This window comes from Cadophora gregata (assembly GCF_030347475.1).
Source record: "Cadophora gregata isolate MNR1 chromosome Unknown scaffold_4, whole genome shotgun sequence".
NCBI lineage: Eukaryota > Fungi > Ascomycota > Leotiomycetes > Helotiales > Ploettnerulaceae > Cadophora > Cadophora gregata.
In genome coordinates, this window is record NW_026695927.1 from 811,613 (window position 1) to 831,028 (window position 19,416).

Below are 19,416 nucleotides of genomic sequence, written 5' to 3' on the forward strand. Positions count from 1 at the left end.
AGTACAAAAAGACCGGCCTCGGGCTCCTCTAAGATTATTCTATGGCGGGATGTGCAGGTGGGAATTGCTCAACATCTGTCCCGTAAGCGATATTCTCATGCTGACTGTCATTACCATAGCATTACTCATGCTCTATGTCTGGTAATATGCTCATCGCTTGCACGATTAGGTACAAAGAGCTATCTACATGGTGCTACAAGAGATCTAGAACACTAGCTAGTCAGAGTCTGAGACCATTGACGATCATCTCCAGTCGATCTTGACTCCCAACTCTCAAAGTTCTGTCACGGAGTCTCCCTAATCGACAAGCTGTGCACTCCAACCCGTCAGAATCTTCTTGTGAAAAATCATGCCCATCTACAGCATGTTGGCCTCTGCTCCAAATTCTGATACAGACGAGATCGAGGATGAGGAGAAGCTTCTCGCCAGCTTCGAGTCCTCGCAGAACTCAATATCGAAAACATGCTCGCGAAACGTTGCGATGCAATGGATTTTGGGACAATTTCGAAACGAACATGAAAATGACGAACACAGCACACTGTATCATAAGTTTCGAGGTTACTTGCAGAGTAATCCCGTCATGATACATGTTTTGCTTGTCCTTGCATATTCCGTCGTTTGTTTCTTGATCATTCATCTTTCACGACAATCAAATGAATGTCTCCCCCTGATCTACAGTATGTCTTTCTTCAACATAATGAGAGGAGATGTACTAACATGGGCTCACGTAGCTCCTGCTCAAGACGCCATTGTGAGGGAGGCCAAGGTCTTGAGTGTCAAAATCAACCAGACTTCCAACATGTTCAACGCAGAGCCATCACCAGAAGTAGATGACGCATGGGCTTCACTATTTCGATGTATGTTATTACTAAAGGATATTTAAGTTTCCAATACTTATGTAGGAACAGATGCAAACATCCGAATCACAAAGGACGAGGTTGACCGGCTTGGGAGGCCGTCCCTGCGGTTGATCGATGGGACGGGAGACTACTTCGGTACACTTGGTGAGTTAGCATCTAGTCATGCGAGACAAAACAATTGATAATATTCCCCACTAGATGTCTATCATCAGCTTCATTGCTTGGTGAGCCCTCTCGAATCCCGGATGTTGAAAGAGGTTTTCCTAACCCCACCTGCTAGAAATACATCCGGCAATACGTTCACCAGGATTACTACACTGTACGAGACACAAATGTGCCAGTGAAGGACCACGTCAGTAAGTATTCAATACCCTCTAATTAATTACTTGAAGAGCTGACAGTCCCAGACCACTGTATCGAAATGCTTCGCCAAGTGATTATGTGCAAAGCCGACACGGCACTCATGACCTACGAATGGCTTCCTGATTTCCCCGGCCCATGGCCAAATTTTGGGATTCAGCATGAATGTGTTAATTGGGAGACGATTGATAACTGGTCAAAACAAAGGGCGATTGATATATTTGATCCGAAATACTTGCAGCATCCTAAATTTGGTAGGTCTCTGAGTTCCGTGTTAATGCAGAGAATTGAAGCTAACAGCGGGTGCAGGATTCCCGTATCCAAAACATGAATAAACCCTTTCAACGATACCAATCGATAAGCAAGCAAATAACTTCTTGGACCATTAAATAGCACGAGTAGTTAATAGATGAACGCAGGAAAATCAATCTGCTTGTTGTAGTTCTAGCCTCTGTTCTTTACGTCTCTGCTGCAAACCTGTGAAGTGATATTCTGTTCTTTGCTATTGCAGTCGACCTCTGTGCCGAAGCGACAAGCCCAGTGAACTCAGCGACAGGAAGCCTGGGAGCAGCCTGAGAGCCAAAACACAGCCGGCTGAATTTAGCGAGGTCACCCTGTAATTGGTCCATGGGTATCAGGACAATACACGTCGCAGATCCATAAGTAGATTTACAGCTTAGGTACGACATCAAGTATGAAATGAGCAAAAGTAAGAGTTCCATTCGGCTTGATTGATAAAGGTTGTCGACTGATAAGCTCCAAGGCAACCCACCAGTGCTTTTGGGGAGAGTTAGATAGAACTTTATGAGGAAGATCCAATGTATGTTAAACAATTGAATAAAACAAAGTTTGTTTTCCTTCATTGAGAGGAGCCGCGGGCATCAATATACTATTCTAATGGTTACAGGGAAAAGACCACAGAATGCTAGTAGAGTCATGCTCGACTACAGGTTCACATCATTCAATGATCATGGCCATGTACACTATCCCACCCAGACCCAATTTTAGAATGCATTCTTGACTTATGTGATGCCAGAGACCTTTCATATAACGGCGAGGGATCTTTACATTGATGCGGTACCATTCCACTTGTCGTTGGTAAACCACCTTCGGAAGACACGATCGAAGGTTCTAGGGAGCCATCTGCAAAACATAGAAAGACCTGAACATCCGTTAGCGGATTCTTCGCAGTTACAATCATGTATGTAGAGAATAGTGGGTAATCTACCTGTCGGAAATAATCCATACAATGCAGCGTATGCCCTAGATCAAGATGATGCCCATGAATTACACCCCTCTTCGTCCCTCCTCGATTCTTCGCATCTAGCTTCGAATACAATTCTTGCATATGATTTCTGATTATCTGCAAGCAATGAAGTTGGTGGAACATCCCTACTCCGTATACATGCGAATCCTCTCCTGTCTTCTCTAGAATAAAGCCGCCGTTAGGCGTCACAAGCTGATTCCATTGGTCGTCTTGCTTGGGATCGAGGCTCTGGTAGGTAGAATTGGCTTTGAAGGATGTTGTGATTATGTTTTCAGAAGATTCTGAGATTTTATGGCAGATTTCGTTGATGCTTGTATGGATTTGTTGGTGGAAGATGGCCATGAAAAGGCCAGAGATGGCGCTGGCGATAAGGAAGATGAAGAGGATTTGGTGGGTTGTGTTTTTTGGTGTGTACCAAGACCTTTTTTTGTATGCCATAATTATTTTCAGATTTTTTTCAAGCAATTGTTGATTCTCGAGAGGAGCTGCGAGGTATCCAGGGACGAAAATGAACTAACTTGCGTCGACGAAAGGGACATTGCAGGCAGAATTCATGTCAGTCACTTGACTCTTGCTCAACAACGATCGCGAATGACATGACAAGAGAGACCAAACCATAATGCATGATGAGTGAGATCTAGTAAATCGATTTGTTCATCGTCGCAGCGCTTACTCCCTGTGCAGCAACGTGAGTATTCTCAATTCGTCGCTTAGCAATATTAGAAGAGCATCACCACAAAACAACACACATCTTCGCTTCACATCAACAAACGGTGTAAAGTCACTGTTACCAGGGTAAAGCCGCCAGATCTTTTCAATCGCATACCACTGACTCGCTGACTTATTGGAGCGATCCGCAGTGGAAAGATAAGCATCATGGGGCGACCGGGGAAGCTGTCCCAAAGCGGCAGGTGACCCAATGGAGGAGGTGCTCAGCCAAGGATGGGGCCTGGTGCAACTACCGAGAACCCTGCACGACATAATGCTTATATTCCCAGAGAACTCTCTGAGATGAAACCGATATGGTTCTGAGTGAGCATTAGTTGATCTCACGCATCGCATGATCGGAGATGCTGCATCAGCACCTAGAATTGGTGTAACGAAAGACAGATGATGTGGAGAAACAGATGAGCAGCTGTACGACAACGATATCGGCAGTATTTTGGTCACATAGCTTGCTGAGATGGCCACGCGATACTTTCCAGTTGGTGTGAGGAAGGATGCACTTGAGGAGCAGGGTGAGGAAACGTTCTCGGATGTTGAGATTTACACGGCAGTCAATGACAAACAACCACACCGCCTAGAAAATGGAAGCTGGAAGCGTACAAAACCCATTGTGATCGCGATTATCGTGCTAGTGTTCTTTCTTGCCGCCTCATTGACAGCTCAGGCTGCGTTCAAGCCGAAATCGAATGGGCGAAACAGCCCGGTTCCCCAAAGTTCGTACACCTCGTTTCTGATCATAGACAAAACGCTGATCGGTGATCCTGCTGCAGTACCGACAGAAGAAGTAGTGTTTGGTAATTATTCCGATTACAGTGCTGCTCCAACAATTGAAAACAATGTGATGTGGATGGATTTGCTTGGTTGTAAGTCAATACCACTCAAGGCTTGACCTGTCAAAAGTCCAATCAACTGCGAGCGGATACTGATCAAACTTCCATAGCCGGCATGGGATTCGTATCAATCAAGAACCCATCTCAATACGGACTAGCAAACGGTGTCTCAAATCCCCACATGCCACACAACGTGCAGAACTATGGCGTGAGCATGTATCACCAAATTCACTGCCTGGTGAGCACCCCTTTACCAGTCCACTAATCCAGAATTGACCCCTTATCCAGATGATGATCCGCACCCTCTACTGGCAAGCCCTCCGCGGCGACCGTACCCTCAGAATGGCCGAGAATGACGGCCTCGAAGAAGAAATGGGACATGTGAACCACTGTTTTGATTATATCCGTCAGGGTATCATGTGTGCAGGTGATATGTCGATTGAGGGAGCAGCAGATGAGAGGGACGGGGAAGCACCGCATATTAGTGGGGTCGGGATGAAACATGAGTGTAAGAGTTGGGTAAGTGGAGGTTTTGGATGCTGGCGAGAGTGGAGTGAATACGATGCTGATCTTGTGTGTAGAAGGCTTCGAGGAAGTGGATGGATGAGAATTTACCGGCAAGGTAAGGAGTGGGTGAGGAAGGATATCGGTTTTGGGCCTAGATCAGGTCGGAATGCTGTCTCCGAGTCGAGACGCGAGACGGCTATGCAACTGCGGTGGTTGTAGGCCAGTACATGATACATAATTGGTGAGCTCATAGAGTAAAGAAACACCCATTTTCGATACCCCAGAGTCTTTGCATTAGTAGCAGGTATATCCAGCACTCGGCCCCTTATGTTTAAACATAAACGTAACAGAACTCACCACCCAACCCACCCATAGTATCCAATAAACTCCCCAGCTTCACAGTCGGTGCTACGATGCCCAAGTCAACATCATCGTCCAACGTCACATTTCGAGAAGGCGGCTGATTGAACAAAGTAATTGTCCCAGACACAGCCTTCAGACGAGCTGCGAGGTCCTGCGTTTGCCATATCCACCAGACACGATCAATCATGCCGTGATGGACGAAGAAAGCTGGCTCATTTGGAGATGTGAAGAAATCCTAGAACAGAAATGTGTCAGATACTTTGGTCGCGGTAGACTTGATACGGACTCTAACATAAGTGGGAATGTTCTTACCCCGGCAGGATCACCTCCTATAGTGTGGTGACCACCTGTGTGCACACCCCACTTGCCCTCTGGAAATTGTCCCTGCATGACAGTTTGGAACCAGTAGATGTCAGAGTGCAGAGGATCGGTGATGAGTGCGTAGGTGTAGTTGGTTGCTGTCACGGCTGCTGCGTGGGGATTGATGTCTCGGCGAAGACAGCGTGGGTTATATCCAAGGCCGTCTTTCTGAGGGTTGGGTGGGACACCTGAGATGGATGGAAAGAGGGGACCGAGGTTGACGCTCATGCTGGGATTGTTAGTCATACATTGGAAGATATTCAGTGGAATAGTGACTAACTTCTTAAATGGACCAGTGGTAATACAACCTCCTCCAACTGCAGGGGGGATCACATCAAATGGTGGAGGGGCTCCAGCGATAAGAACGCCAGTATGGTTGTAGTAGAGACCATTGCCAGATAAACTTGTATCGCTTCCATCGAACAGCGGAGAATTGATGGGATCGCTGGCTTTGGATCAGCATCTACGAATCGCATGAGATTTTGGAGGCAAACCTCGAGTAGCGGCCCCAATTCCAGTATGGCTGATAACCTTTGTAACCGCACTCATCACGCAGAGCGGTTTCATATGCCCAGACAAAGTATCTGTGCCAAGAGAGGAAGTTACCCTTTGTTTATTAGCTCAATGAACGGTACGAGTGAAGAGGTTATGAACATACTGTGGCGTGAATTGTCAATGTTTGATTGATGTGTACTAGTACAAAATCGTCATATCTAAGATTAAGGTGTCAGCATAGGGGGTCTCGAGGTCTGAAGGAAATCAAACATCGATGCAGAGCGACTTGCCTTGAGCGTGCACCGGGTGCAACCGAGCGGGGAGTCCTTGATGGTTTAGACTGAAGACAAAGGACTGCGGAAATGTATTTCTTCTTTTCTCTTGAGGAGAGGTCACCCCTACGATAGGTTAGTTAGTCTGAAGAAATTGGAAGCGAGCTCAAGAGCTTACCATTCCTTTCGCTTGGCAGCATTCCTGACAGTACACTTGCTATGTCTTTTGGCCTGATACTTCTCAAGATTGATAAGTCCTTTGGCAGCGAGTTTGTCTACCTCATCTGGGACATTGGAAGACCGTGGGGTTGCAGTCACGAGATTGAACGAGATGAACAACGCCGTGAGAAAGTAACGAAACTGCATTATGAAAATGACAATTAAGCAAGACACTCGAGCAGACCTGCAAGGAATGCAAGGTGGAACGCGGAGAGGAAGGGGACGAAGGGGAAAGGGTCTCTAAGTAGCTGCCTGTGTCCATGGTGAAATTGCCCACTCCACAATCAAAATACGGAGAATTCCTACAGGGTGAAATAATGCATGTCAGCGTGGTACCCGGTGAAATGATCTTTGTGGGCCGGGCTAAAAACATATACTAATAAAAATCATGATAACACAACAACTAGGGTAATTATACACCCCCCTAAAAACGATACGCCCCCCCCCCCCCGTGCATCCACTAAGCCGTTTCATTGTGAACCTCAAAGATGTTCAATTCAACTCAAATTTATCAAGAAAGGGCGCTATGCCCGAGCCCTAGAGCTTGCGGAGGGCTGTGAGTCCCTTGCGCGGTGGACACGAATCTCACAAAAAGATAGCTAGAGTCTTGGATACCGAGCGCAGCGGATATTTACAAACAGAGTATTTTTAGTGTTGTTCAAATGGAAGAAGGATAATCCGCTAGTAGGAGGGCTTAAGGATATATAACTAGTTGAAGTTTACCCATACAGGGGGGTGGGGTGTATCAGTACCTAACAACTATACAGTACCCAACAACTATGCATTGAAAACACATCAAACTTGATTCATTATGTAGGAAACTACTTACAATATACTTTTGTATCCAGAAAAATTTCATTCTTGTCACGTATTGTCTCATGTGAAATGTAATGACAGTTCTCGCTTGTTCCCCGCCCAGCCTTCAGTTAATACTTCATTGAGTAGGGGAATCGCTTCCCATAGCCATAGCGCAATCCAAGAATTCTCATGCAACTTACGTGATTAGTGCGAATACCCTAGCACTTTGAATTCTGGTAAGGCGAAGGAGGCAGGATTGATTTCTTGGTTGCCAAGTGTTTAAGTCCGGTGATCGAGAAGTAGGGAGACGGCCCTTGAATGAGCTACGCGAATGCGAAGACATGCTCGCTCAGGGGTTTGGCTTAGCAATTAGTGAGCTTGCGTTTGAATTCAAGAGATTTAGACGCCAAGTGAAATGTGGAGGCTTAGAAGAACACTCACGCAAAGAAGACCCAAGGAAGTTGTAGCGAGAAGGACCTACACAACGGAAACTGAAATGCAAGCACAATTTCGGCCGAAGCTTCCAAATCACCTCGTTCACGCCCTGTCATTGAATCTCTTCACAGCCAGCTACATTTCGAAAGCATCGCATCCGGCAAAAGTCACGCAAATCTCACGAGGGCGAGAAATCTGCAGCGCATTTCGGAGGATCTTCCCGGCCCGAAACGGTTCGTCTATATTGTGGCGTCCAGTTGACATATATAGATCGTGATCCGATTGGACTGATCCGACATTGGAGGCCGTAGTATGCGATCCTGCCGTGCAACAGAAGCGGGGCTGGGTGGTTTTCTTCTGATATTTTGGTAGCGTGTATGAGTAATGGATGATTTGACTTGGCACTTTGTCATGCAGCAGTTGATAGCACCTGAAGGAACAAGATCGAAAGGGATTTTTGGATAAAATACTACGCCGAGGACTTGATCGGGACATATGACCGGGGCTATGGATGGCTTGTGGTTGAGATTGATGGTAGCTCGAGCTGTAAATAGTTGTCGCAAAGCTTGGAGTCGTCGACGCTTCGGATGATCTGCTAGGAGTGAAAGCACTCTGGGGTGTCCGCAGGATCAAAAATCAAGGAAGTGATCCCCCCCAATTGCAGCCACCGATTGGTGGAAAGGAAGATCTTCGTTCTGCCTGAAATGTGAACGACGCGCTCTCAAAGTTTTCGTGAGGTGGATGGGACAGATACCCAAGACCATCTGAAACGCTGCGAGTATCAGCAAAATCCGGTGACGGCTCTGAATACACGCTATCAATTGTCCATGTGCTGTTCTATGTTCAATTAATCAATCTTCTCAAAAAGAACCCCGTCTCGAACAAGCAAAAGCTAGTAGAAAGCTCTGAGAGATTGACAATCGGAGGGGCGAGATGCTCCCTGAGATTCAACAGAACTTACCGAGTCTCCAAAATTCCGATCTCGTCCTAATATACCTGCGTCTTAACCACAACTTGAAGTTCTCGACAATGGATGTATGTAGACTCTTGCGAGGACAGAGTGATAAGTATTCGAGATGGGTTGAGGAGCCGCTCCACAGCCATATCAGCGAAGTATCGATTGGTACAAAAGAGAGACAGAGAAGAAAAAGGAGAACATAAGAAACAGGCTGATCATAACATACACTGAGCTGGAGACAGTGTTTACATGTGTATCGGTGAAGTTGGTACATCACGATGGGATATCTCTCTCCTTTCTCCTCGTGTCGCCAAGACTCAGCTCTCCTGTTCCCGTCGACATCGGCTGGCACTAAAGGAGTGGGTCCACGCCGTTGCCCCGGACCTCAGTCCCACGTGACAATTGTAAACAACTTGAATTTGAAGTCAACAAGTCGTTCAATATTCTCGCCGACGTCCAAGTTCCAACCCACACCTCAGTATCTATCCATAACCACGCGTCTTGACATTGCTTGTTACTCATAGAAGATTCCAATGCTTATGCGCTCGCCTATTCAATAAAGGAGGTTACAGTTGCCACGATTCGAGATGGACTATACCGAAGAGGAGAATTCCGTGCGTCGCGATACCAACTTCCTGACTTAGCCTCCCCAATTGGCTACTGACTATATATTTTTACAGTATCGCCCTTCTCAACTCAAGCCTCCTGGAAGTCGAATCCCCTCTCCGCCGAAAATGGGTCTGGCAGAGATCTCTGAATCGCAAAACAATGCGCGATCAAGGATGATCTCGAAAATGCCCCCTCCGTCGTCTTTGAAGCATAAACTGGGAGGAACATGTTAGTTAAAGCTGGAGGTGAAGCTGGCAAATGGTTGGACTGACGGATATACCAGATAACGAACCAGAACCAAAGCGAAAGACATTGGCGGAAAGAGCAGGAGAGGTTGGGTCAAGGTCCATCGCAGCTCCCACGACGAGCGCGAGACCTGCTGTGAAGGGAACATCACTTGTTGGTGCAGGAGTAAGTGACATGAGAAGATATTTTCAATGCAGCACAATATACAGACACGATGGAGGAAAAGCGGACCCCAAGCTTTTCGAAATATGCTTCCTGGCGCAAGCCAAGTGCAGAATGGCTACCAGCACCTCGAATCCAATCAACAAGCTCTCGATTGAAGCAACCACAAACTGTGACCGATGACCAAAAGGGATGGATACCAGGGCTAACTCGGTCGCAGAAATCTATGCACAGTCGAAACCCCTCGTTTACATCCTCCGCCAGTTCACGAGCTCCATCAGTATCGTCCCGAAATACATCGAATAGCAGTTTTTCCAGCAGTGTTGGCCCCAATGGACGGCCAAAATCATCCTACGGCGGCAGATCGCAGTTAAGCCAGTCAACGACAACAAGATCGACTGCTCTACCTAGACCAGCAACATCCATGGACACACATTCGTCGGATGATGATCTACCATCACAAGGAAGGCGCAAGGGTATGGAGCCTTTGATTTCTATCCCTACTCCCATACAGTCATCCGACGGATACCAAAGTCTTCGAAGCAAGAAATTGCGTGCTCCTCAATCAATGCAATCATTGAGAGCCCAACATTCCGCTGCCAACATGAGGGATGTCTCCGTCACTACTGCCATGAGCAGGCTACGACTAGACGGAGAAGTCAAATCCAAGCAACAGCATGAGTGTCAAGCGAGCTCGATCAGAATGAGGCCGCCACAATCCCTCCTATCTCATAAGTCTTCCATTAGTTCAGGCTTGCGTGGGTTGAGAATTGACAGCGCTGAGACTGCTCTGGTGCTCTTTGAGCCTCCTGGAGAATCAGCTGCGCAAAAGTTGCCTTCTCATATTCCGGTGCTTTCCAAGGCGGAGGCATCAATGGAAGCACCAATTACCCCCCGCAGAACCCCCAGACCTTCTCCCCAAAAGACCCCATTTTTGACAAAAGATTCTAACGTGTCTGGGTTTACAGCATGGGACGTCGATGTGCGTATTGAGCGCATGGAGGGAATGTTCTCGGAGATGCAGAACAAGGTTACGAACACCAGCCTAGAGCGGAGTGTCCTTGAAGAAGCTATTGCTCTCTACAAGGAACGAAGTGAGTGCCCAAATTAGCTTTGATCATGACATATACTTATTTCGTTTGCAAGTCAACGAGCTAGATGGTTTGAGAACACAACTCTCCTCTGCAAACATGATATTACAATCAGACTTGAATAAGATGAAATTGAAGGTAGAGACCCTTCAACAAAATCTAATGACAGCAAATGCCGGACTCGATGAGCAGATGCGAACACACCGAATTGAGCTGGATGACGCGAAAAGGGAGAATCGGATCGGAATTGACCAGATGAAGCGAGACAACACAGACGAGATGGACCGATTGCTTCGAAAGCACAGAGATGAACTGCGGGAAATGGAGCGTCAAGCCACTGTAGAATTGGAGGACAGAATCCGGGACCTTGAGCGACGTAACAATGCAACTCTCGAAGAAGAACGCAGTCGGAGGCTGCGCGAAGTTCAAGAATTGGAGTCTCGAATCGCATCTGAAAGTGTCAATCTGGATCTGGAATTGCAAAAGAAAGACCGCGAAATCCAGAATATGAGGGGTGAGCTGGAGGATGTTAAAGGGGACCTCGATCGAGAGCAAACACTAAAGGCAAATGCACAGAGCGAGATTGCCACGATGAGAGAGACTCTTCAAAAGACTGGAGTCGAATCGGCCTCGACTATCCACACGCTTGAAAGTACTGTTGCAAGTCTTCGTGCCCGGATACATTTCCTAGAATCTGGATCCAAGGCGCAGTCCGACAGTTTCGTTGAGATGGAGAGAAGGTTGCAAGAGGCATTAGATTCTGCTGAGGAGTCAAAGCGGAAGCTGATTAAAGAAGAGTCTCTGCGCCGTATACTTTTCAATCAGGTTCAGGAGCTCAAAGGCAATATTCGGGTTATGTGCAGAGTGCGGCCGGTCTTCAGTAACAACGTGGATGAAGGACCAGTTGCGAAGTTAACGTATCCTGACCTGGACAAGGAATCAAAGGAGCTCGAGATTCAAGGGAAGGAAGAGAAGAGCAGCTTGGGAACGATTACCCGGAAAAATCACTCATTTTCCTTTGACAGAGTCTTTGGACCTGACAGCCAGAACCAAGAAGTCTTCGAAGAAATCTCACAGCTTGTCCAGAGCGCCCTCGATGGATATAATGTCTGCATATTCTGTTATGGCCAGACTGGGTCTGGGAAAACACACACGATGTCATCTGCCGACGGCATGATTCCTCGGGCAACTCATCAAATATACGAGACTGCAACGAATCTCAAGGAGAAGGGGTGGACGTACACCATGGAAGGGAGCTTTGTGGAAGTTTACAACGAGGAGATCCACGATCTTCTTAGCTGCTCGAAGGATTTTGACAAGAAGAAGCATGAGATCCGACACGATGAGCAGAGAAAGCAAACCACCATTACTGGACTTAAGACTGTGCCATTAGACTCTGCGGATACGGTCGAGTCGATGCTGAAGCAGGCTGCCAACAACAGAAGTGTTGCCGCTACCAAGTCCAACGAGAGATCTTCGAGATCTCACTCAGTCTTCATTCTAAAGCTTGTTGGGCGGAACAGCACTACGAACGAGACCTCTGAAGGCACGCTCAATCTTGTCGACTTGGCTGGTTCCGAGAGACTGAAGCAATCCGGCGCAGAAGGAGATAGAATGAAGGAGACCCAGAACATCAACAAGAGTTTGAGTTGCCTTGGGGATGTTATCGGAGCATTGGGTCAGGGCAAGGAAGGTGGCCATATTCCATACAGAAACTCAAAGGTAAGCATTAATCACTCATGCAATTGAATAGTGCTGACTCCTTCAGTTGACTTACCTACTCCAATACTCGTTGGGTGGTAACTCTAAGACACTTATGTTTGTGATGGCTAGTCCTTTGGAAGCCCATCTAAGTGAGACTCTGACGAGTCTGAAATTTGCGACGAAAGTATGCTTCTTCTCACCCCAGTCTAGAACCTATCCTCTGACACGCTTTAGGTACACAACACACATATCGGAACGGCGAAAAAATCCACCAAGGTCCGCAGCAGCGATTGATGAGAGCCACGGCATTGTTTGACTATCATTTTGGCGTCTGTGCATTCACTGGGGTTTTATTATTCGTCCAGATCAACGACTTTGTGGGTTCTGAGGGTGGCGTGGAGTATTATTGTTTTTGATAATGGGCAGGATAATTGTCTATGTTGTATACATGGGGCGGGCGTGTTGGATTGGGTTTATTTGTGATAGGGAGGCAGCTCGACCCGCTCTGGATGAATCGAAAAATGATTGTCGATTGCAATTTTCTCAATTTTCGTTTCTCGCTGACTTCTGAGCGTTGCCAAAGCAATTTTCCTCCTGTTTCATTTGGTTACAGTCTTGCATATCGCTACAAGATAACTCGGTTCAGAAGCCGAATACTCTACATTTTGCAAGCCTTTCTCATCCACAACGACCTCCCAAGCCTCCACCAACGTCCTTCACAGCTCCAACAACTCAATCCCCGGCACATTCCACTCACTATCAAACCTCCTCCCAAAGCCCTCCAGCCGTCCCCTTGTCCTCCTCGTCTCCTCTTCAGCCGCTGCCCTACTCCCGCCTTCTCCCAGCACGCAATACCACGTCTCGAGGTTGGGAAAGATACGGATCTAAGGGAAAAGGTAAGTCAGTTCTCTTGAGTTTGGTTTGTTTTGTTTTACTTGGGCTCTACTGCATGTCCTGGGAAGAGGGAATTTGAGTTTATAGTGGAAGACGAATAACGTACTGATGGACCTCCTCCGCTCCCTCCCCACCAAGCACCTCGCTCTACACTTGGATAGAAAGAATCTTTTGTTGTGGCGAGGAAGTGGATTCCTGATAACAGGGTCTTTAGGTGGTGGAAGTTGGCCGTGTTTGATTTGATGGATTGGGCAAACGCCACGTTGCGTTGGAGGGTCTTGTAGTTGGTTATGTGGAAAATTGTTTGGGTAGGGGAGAAATGGAGTTTTGCTTGATGAGTGGTGGGGATGAATGAAGGATGGTGGGAGAGGTAGATACTGCGGGATTCATGGTTGGTGAGGAGCAGGGCTGTTGAACGGGTGAGGGAAATTGTTGGTTTTTTTGAACTATGATTTGAAGCTGCGTGGTGGATGAGGAAGGTTGGTGTTGGGAGAAGAGCAGAGGAGGCTGGAATTGAGATTGAGAGTGTGTAGAGTCGTTTGTCGGATGGGAGGGCGAGGGTCCAGATCTGAATACGGACTGGATTTCATTGTAAGTATAAGTTTGTTTGGATCTGAGGATGCTTTATGGTCCTGTTGAAATAGGAGTTAAGTACTTACGTTCTGTTGGTAGTTGAGGAAATGGATGGAAAGTTTTCAGAGGCTCATCTTCATGCGTGTCTAAATTCTCAGGAGAATCTTCTCGTGTGGAGGATGAGGACATGTTCGCCTTCGCGAAAGTGTCTGTGAGATCATTCATGGCGTTAGATGGTGCAATTTTATGAAAACCTATTGATGCTTTCTGCATTCTTGAGGTTGAGGTTTCTTCATTTTTTGGTGATTTTATGGCTACATTGGCCATGTACGGTCGAATAAAATTTAAAGGGAGAGAGGAGCTTCTTATAAGCTCATGTTGGGGTCATTGTGAAGTGTCGTAAGAATTGGCCAATGATATCGAGGTGGGCTGTGAAGCACAAGCGAGTCATCAAGTCATCAAATGAGTCACGAATGGGGCTTTGGAACGTGAAATGCTTTTGCAAAACTCGCTAGGGCTATATGAAGGATCATTTTGCTGCTTTTTAAAGATCTTGCATGCTCGTATGCTGGCTGTTTGCATTGCTAAGGCATTATCAAATCATCGCTCATATGCTCTCCACTCATAATCAGAAGGCTAGCCAACACATTGCCTGGCACAACTCCCTCGCATACTCCCTCACTGTAAATTTTTCCCAACTGTGGGGTATAAAGTACTACGTAACGGAAGTCCACGTAGCATGATGTGGCCGCTCAACAAACTATATAGTCGTCGGCAATCTTATCTCCATTTTCTTGATCTCCCGTGCCAACGTCCGCCGTTCATGATGCAAGTTCCGGATATCGTGACTCACTCTGTGGAATCTGGCTTGAAGTTTCACAGCCTCCAGGTACTCTTCATCTTCTTTAGAATTTTCGTCGTCATTCGGACCCACCACAGCCAGTGCCTTTAACGCTGGTACACAGCAATTATCCTCGTCCGCCGGCTTCTTCAATTTGACTGTCTGTGTATCAAACGGGAACTCCTCCTTAATCTCCTTGTACTTAATATGCGTCAGGATAGTATCGACAGCCTTCGCTCTGACCGTGCCCAGTGTGACTTCTTTCAGCCTCGTCTCGATATATGGAGAGAACTCGGGTATATGTCCTGGATCGTTCGGGTTCTTGATTACGATTGTCAGGTCTCCTTCCTCGCTCAATCCAAGTCCACCCATCCAGGTCCAGTCACACGATGTCGTAGCTACTAACCAGCACCACCAGTCCACCGCAAAATGGTTTATGTCCTGCGCCCATTCCCGCCAGATTCTCTCGACGTTCTTTGGATCGTCTTCCCCCAAGTCAGCTATATCCTGCGTGTAACCGACGAAGCTGCTCAGCATCCAGAAGTCCTTAGGAGCGCCGTCTGCGAAGTAGAATGTGTCGTGCTCCTTGCTGACATAGATGGATGTGCCATCATCGTGAAAGGTCAGAGGTTCCGCGCAATGCCACAGAGACCAGTAATTCAAGGCCACTGTTCTGGCATCGCGGCAGGCGTGTAGGAGGGAAGGGACTCGATATCGTTTTTGGGCGACGATTCGCAGCTCGAGTGGTTTCGAGAGGGACTTCACCTCGTGAAGAGGATCCTTTGCGATTCGCTGTATGCGGGCATTATCCCGAGCTTCTTGTTCATATGTGTAAGTCCAGATCTGATGCTTGATCTCGTTGGGGAGGTTTTTAAAGGAATGGAAGGATGTTGCTGGTTCCATGGTCAGCCGTTCAGGATAATGCTGCGAGCTCTTTTGGTGCTTCTGAATGTTCCCCTTTATGCTGAAATGAGGCTCAAGGTGGGCGAGGCTGAGCGCGGGGAATGAGACGCTAGTCCGAAAACAGAAACCCGCGGTTGGAGGGGTCATGTAAACAAACCCGACGCTCCAAGCCAGACTGGATGTCAGTTCGGAAGCGGGCAGTTTCGCTACATTGACTATACAAACTTTCTGGCTGAGTTCGACTTCGAAAGTTTGGCCGTCTGCGTGATGATGTGGTCTTACATCTTTCACAAACAATTCCTTTTTCTGTAGCCAACTGAATACGCAAGCAACTATTCAGGTCGAGAAACGCCGACAATACTCCTCCACCTCTTGCGATCACTCTGAGCTTTCAAAGTGCCCTCATGGTCCGATGGATAAATATGTCGTCCCTCAGTATCCCTCCATGTATCCCAGTAGTCCCGCAGTGCAATTTCGCACGACTTCAAATGCTCGGCAGGAATCTCGTCTTGCTCGTCCTCCCACCCATAGTCCTGTCCTGGGAAAACCAAGCCAATCATCTGTAGCTTCGGTGCATTCAGAAAGAGGCTCATAACAGACGGAAACCCCAGGTCGATATAGGTCGGTAATTCATATGCATGCGGTACATAGATGGAGACAAATCGAAGAGGTTCCAAACCATCCTTCCCAAATTCAATTATCGCCCTGCACGTATCCGTACTGATCAATAGCGTATCCAGCTTTGGATTGAATCGCACGCCTTTATACGGCCTCGCCCATCGAAGATCAGAATCCGGCCATGAACTTTGATAACCTGCGAGTGATCCTTCGAAATCCTCCTCCTCTACCTCAACGAAACCAAAGTGTTCTTTATATAACCTGTTCAACGTATTATATGATTCGTAGTTTGCGCCGAGGGCAGTCAGGGATATCATGTCGGGTTTTGGAGGAGGTCGTAAAGGATTGAAGCAGACTTCTCGCTCCCACATAGCCATCCTGAAATCTATGGAAACGTGTGGGAATTCCACGACTCGGCGGGGTAGCGATTCTTCCCATATTCTACGGCGTAGCTCGGTAGGCAGGAGAGAGAATTTGGGGAAGGTGTTGGTGGTGGGTATTTGTGAGACCATTGTTGGTGGTTGGAGAAGCTGGCGCGCTGCGGGGTTGAAGGTCCATTTCACTGCAGGTGCGCTGGAAGTTTTGGCGTCAAGCCCAGCCCACTTGCGGCCGCCTCGGTTGGATTGTTTACATCCAGGCTATATCTTGTGCGTGTGCACATATCCATGAATCCATGAATCCATGAGTACTGAATGGGGTGGTAACCTAATTCCAGTGAGGCAGCCAGTACTAGCTTTCAGTAAATGGTGTGTTGCGTAGTAGTGCGAAGAATTACATAGCTGTCGCGCTGTGTTATTCTGAGATATTCAGAACAAGGTATTAAAGGTACAGTTTTTGCATTCCTCTACTTCGTGAAACACCAAAATCGCAACACATCCCAGTCACCCTTCCACGCAAAAGAATACACAGCTCCCACTGTGTTGTCTTAAAGGTCGTTCCTGCCTTGAGATGCCTTTGCATACACCTTCACCGTATCATGTCAAATTCTGAGCATTCAAGGATACAATGCGAAGGCTACTGAACCAATGCCATACGACATCAAGCGAGGCTTTGGCATAACATACTCAGGAGCAAATTAATATGCCCAAGAATTCAAATACGGTTGAAAAAAATGTCGAGAAAGGTCCACGAACCACTTGTAATGGTCTGCGTGCTCAGGGCGGTTCATTGGCGCCGAATGGTTGTCTTTGACCCCGAGCCATAACTCTCTCAAACTACTGAAAGCTTGGAGCGATGACAGAGGGTGATGGGTTTTGGCAGAATTTCCTTTGGAAAGTAACCAATTTCCTCCTCTGCATTGTCCTAACGCCAATCGCTGTATGTGTTCCAACCATTCAGGTCTCCACGATGCACAGAGGTAGGCTTGTTTAAGTGCGGCGTTTGTGCCGAGAACAGCATAGTTTTAGATGAATATAGAGGTATGCTTCTGATCGAAGTAGATAATATTCTTGCTAGAACCAGGTAGGCATCCCTAGAGTCATGGATTAGTCTCCTCGATCGTGTGGTGTTCAAAGCGAGGGGAAGACATTGTGCCCTGTCACACTCTGGAGACCACTATCCACCTTTGTCGGAACCGCCCGATGGGATCACTCACTCTATCATTCTCAAAATAAACCTCCCGAGACTCCCAGCACAGTTTGAGTAATCGAACATCCCTGACGTTCTTTGACTGTGGTGGCATACCCCTTACTGGTGATGGAATCGTGAAGAAAACGTAAATATTCTTCTTCGGCATCAGCTGCCGGCAGTGGGCTGTAACAGTGATTAGGCGGTCCGCAGCAGGGAGTGCAAACTTGAGTATGAGGCGTCTTAGCTCCTTTGGAAGGCGAGGAAATAGTTCGAATGTCTCCAGTGGCTCGGGGCTCCAAAGGTGAAGTCGCTCCAGTCGCTCGGTGAGGTCCTCGACTGCATCTTCGTATGAGTTCCTCATCTTGGGTGATTGGTGATTGGCGGCGGTTCTTGTGTGTGTCGATTAGGAAGCCCAATTGTATTCTCAGGCAGCCAAGTTCTTAGATGGGAAGAAAGAAAGGCCCCGTTCAGGGGGTCATTTTCAGGTGATGTTGACGGCGACGATGTCAACAAAGTGAATTTTAACGCTAAATTTCCGACCTCGCCTGGACGCGTTAGCTTCTCGACCAATGCGTCCTGATATTTTCTAGAGCTCGAGAAAACTACCAACATCTCATATGCTCAATTGTCGAAGTTGAATAACCATTCAATCTTCACTGGTCAAATCGTTTTCAAAACGACGTCATCGTCATAGCCAGAATTTAGAAGATACATTCAATGTCTTCAAGAGACCTACGCGTAAGGGCAGAGCTTCCAAGTATATTTCAGTTTCGACTAGTCGAGCCAACCCGAGCGCTCCGGTGATCATGGAGCCGCAGACTCTTACTGAAGCCTCTGTCGCCGGAATTGAGCATTTAGTTGACGGTTTGGCCAGGTCACTCTCCAAAAGGACAATTGCCAAGTTCGCCAAGTTCTCAGAACTTCCTCTGGAACTTCGTCGCCTAGTCTTCCTGTATAGTCTACCTTCAGAGACACGAATCCTCCCAGTTGAGCTCACCCTCAGAGAAGCTGACGAAGAGTTCGGCTTGTGCTTCACCTTTGCACTAAGCCCAATACAGCAACCACTTCGAGCTAACGCCGCAGCTGATCCATTGGACATTGCTCTACTGTCTGCCTGCAGGGAGTCACGTGAGGTATATCTCGAGAACAACAAGCACATCCTACCAGCAGGTTTCAAGAGCGTCATCAGATATAACCCCAAGAATACGATGGTTCTCATCCAGAACTTCCAAGACCTCCAGCGCACTTGGCAGTTCGCTGAAGGAATTGAGAAGGGCTGTCACAAGCAGAGGTGGTTCAGCGAGATCAAGCAACTGGCTGTCCCGATCTGGGCATTCCTGGTAGATCTTGAAGCTGTGGAGCTGATTTGGGGAGATGATGGTCATGGTGACATGATGAGTGCTTTTGAGAACGTGGAAGTCTGGACTGGTGTCGTCTTTCCTGGTGATCTGTGCGGAGGAAGAGAGGATATTCAGAGAGGGCATTTGGAGATTATGGCGGATGTTGTTCAGCATGAGCTTTTGAGCTATCGGCGACTGAGCAACCCTGACTACAAGGTGCCGGTTGTTGAAGTCTTAGAAATTATTGAGTGCAATGATAGCAACACATAGGATAGTGTTCATTAGGTAAAGGGTCACGGTCGCTGGCATAACTTTAGTAGCTGTTTTCGCATGGGAATCTGACGATACAACATTTGCTGCTTGATTGAAGTAAGAAATCTTCTACGTACTTTGTGCTGAATTCCATGCTGATGACT

General features: G+C 47.3%; 9 protein-coding genes across 9 annotated transcripts; 4 read left to right on the forward strand and 5 right to left on the reverse strand.

Moving 5' to 3' along the window:
- Positions 1-349: 349 nt before the first annotated feature.
- Positions 350-1,555, forward strand: ONS95_010049 (uncharacterized protein; the record flags this gene model as incomplete). The annotated part of the gene is made up of 7 exons (XM_058503615.1): positions 350-677; positions 732-857; positions 909-1,004; positions 1,059-1,084; positions 1,141-1,216; positions 1,268-1,474; positions 1,530-1,555. 7 exons carry the CDS (start codon positions 350-352, stop codon positions 1,553-1,555), a joined length of 885 nt encoding a protein of 294 aa, XP_058360327.1.
- A 1,970-nt stretch (positions 1,556-3,525) lies between these two features.
- On the forward strand, positions 3,526-4,825 carry ONS95_010050 (uncharacterized protein). Its single transcript, XM_058503616.1, has 5 exons — positions 3,526-3,926; positions 3,984-4,076; positions 4,154-4,281; positions 4,332-4,562; positions 4,625-4,825. The coding sequence occupies exons 1-5, from the start codon at positions 3,671-3,673 to the stop codon at positions 4,667-4,669; spliced, it is 753 nt and encodes a 250-aa protein (XP_058360328.1). The 5' UTR covers positions 3,526-3,670; the 3' UTR covers positions 4,670-4,825.
- A 56-nt stretch (positions 4,826-4,881) lies between these two features.
- ONS95_010051 (uncharacterized protein) lies at positions 4,882-8,752 on the reverse strand (the record flags this gene model as incomplete). The annotated part of the gene is made up of 10 exons (XM_058503617.1): positions 8,454-8,752; positions 7,499-8,329; positions 7,089-7,418; positions 6,219-6,561; positions 6,059-6,166; positions 5,932-5,986; positions 5,768-5,880; positions 5,554-5,718; positions 5,226-5,502; positions 4,882-5,148 (listed from the first exon to the last, which is right to left on the reverse strand). Exons 4-10 carry the CDS (start codon positions 6,404-6,406, stop codon positions 4,882-4,884), a joined length of 1,173 nt encoding a protein of 390 aa, XP_058360329.1. The 5' UTR covers positions 6,407-6,561; positions 7,089-7,418; positions 7,499-8,329; positions 8,454-8,752.
- Positions 8,753-8,901: 149 nt separating this feature from the next.
- Positions 8,902-12,684, forward strand: KAR3 (kinesin-like nuclear fusion protein). Its single transcript, XM_058503618.1, has 8 exons — positions 8,902-9,064; positions 9,131-9,287; positions 9,343-9,470; positions 9,688-9,943; positions 10,436-10,561; positions 10,614-12,280; positions 12,327-12,446; positions 12,497-12,684. The coding sequence occupies exons 1-8, from the start codon at positions 9,038-9,040 to the stop codon at positions 12,554-12,556; spliced, it is 2,541 nt and encodes an 846-aa protein (XP_058360330.1). The 5' UTR covers positions 8,902-9,037; the 3' UTR covers positions 12,557-12,684.
- Positions 12,685-12,978: 294 nt separating this feature from the next.
- ONS95_010053 (uncharacterized protein) lies at positions 12,979-14,048 on the reverse strand (the record flags this gene model as incomplete). Its single annotated transcript, XM_058503619.1, has 3 exons — positions 13,816-14,048; positions 13,263-13,735; positions 12,979-13,146 (listed from the first exon to the last, which is right to left on the reverse strand). The coding sequence occupies exons 1-3, from the start codon at positions 14,000-14,002 to the stop codon at positions 12,979-12,981; spliced, it is 828 nt and encodes a 275-aa protein (XP_058360331.1). The 5' UTR covers positions 14,003-14,048.
- A 441-nt stretch (positions 14,049-14,489) lies between these two features.
- ONS95_010054 (uncharacterized protein) lies at positions 14,490-15,620 on the reverse strand (the record flags this gene model as incomplete). The annotated part of the gene is made up of 1 exon (XM_058503620.1): positions 14,490-15,620. One exon carries the CDS (start codon positions 15,618-15,620, stop codon positions 14,490-14,492), a length of 1,131 nt encoding a protein of 376 aa, XP_058360332.1.
- A 185-nt stretch (positions 15,621-15,805) lies between these two features.
- ONS95_010055 (uncharacterized protein) lies at positions 15,806-16,603 on the reverse strand (the record flags this gene model as incomplete). The annotated part of the gene is made up of 1 exon (XM_058503621.1): positions 15,806-16,603. One exon carries the CDS (start codon positions 16,601-16,603, stop codon positions 15,806-15,808), a length of 798 nt encoding a protein of 265 aa, XP_058360333.1.
- An 890-nt stretch (positions 16,604-17,493) lies between these two features.
- ONS95_010056 (uncharacterized protein) lies at positions 17,494-18,132 on the reverse strand (the record flags this gene model as incomplete). Its single annotated transcript, XM_058503622.1, has 2 exons — positions 17,686-18,132; positions 17,494-17,562 (listed from the first exon to the last, which is right to left on the reverse strand). Exons 1-2 carry the CDS (start codon positions 18,019-18,021, stop codon positions 17,494-17,496), a joined length of 405 nt encoding a protein of 134 aa, XP_058360334.1. The 5' UTR covers positions 18,022-18,132.
- Positions 18,133-18,417: 285 nt separating this feature from the next.
- On the forward strand, positions 18,418-19,270 carry ONS95_010057 (uncharacterized protein; the record flags this gene model as incomplete). Its single annotated transcript, XM_058503623.1, has 1 exon — positions 18,418-19,270. The coding sequence occupies exon 1, from the start codon at positions 18,467-18,469 to the stop codon at positions 19,268-19,270; it is 804 nt and encodes a 267-aa protein (XP_058360335.1). The 5' UTR covers positions 18,418-18,466.
- Positions 19,271-19,416: the final 146 nt, after the last annotated feature.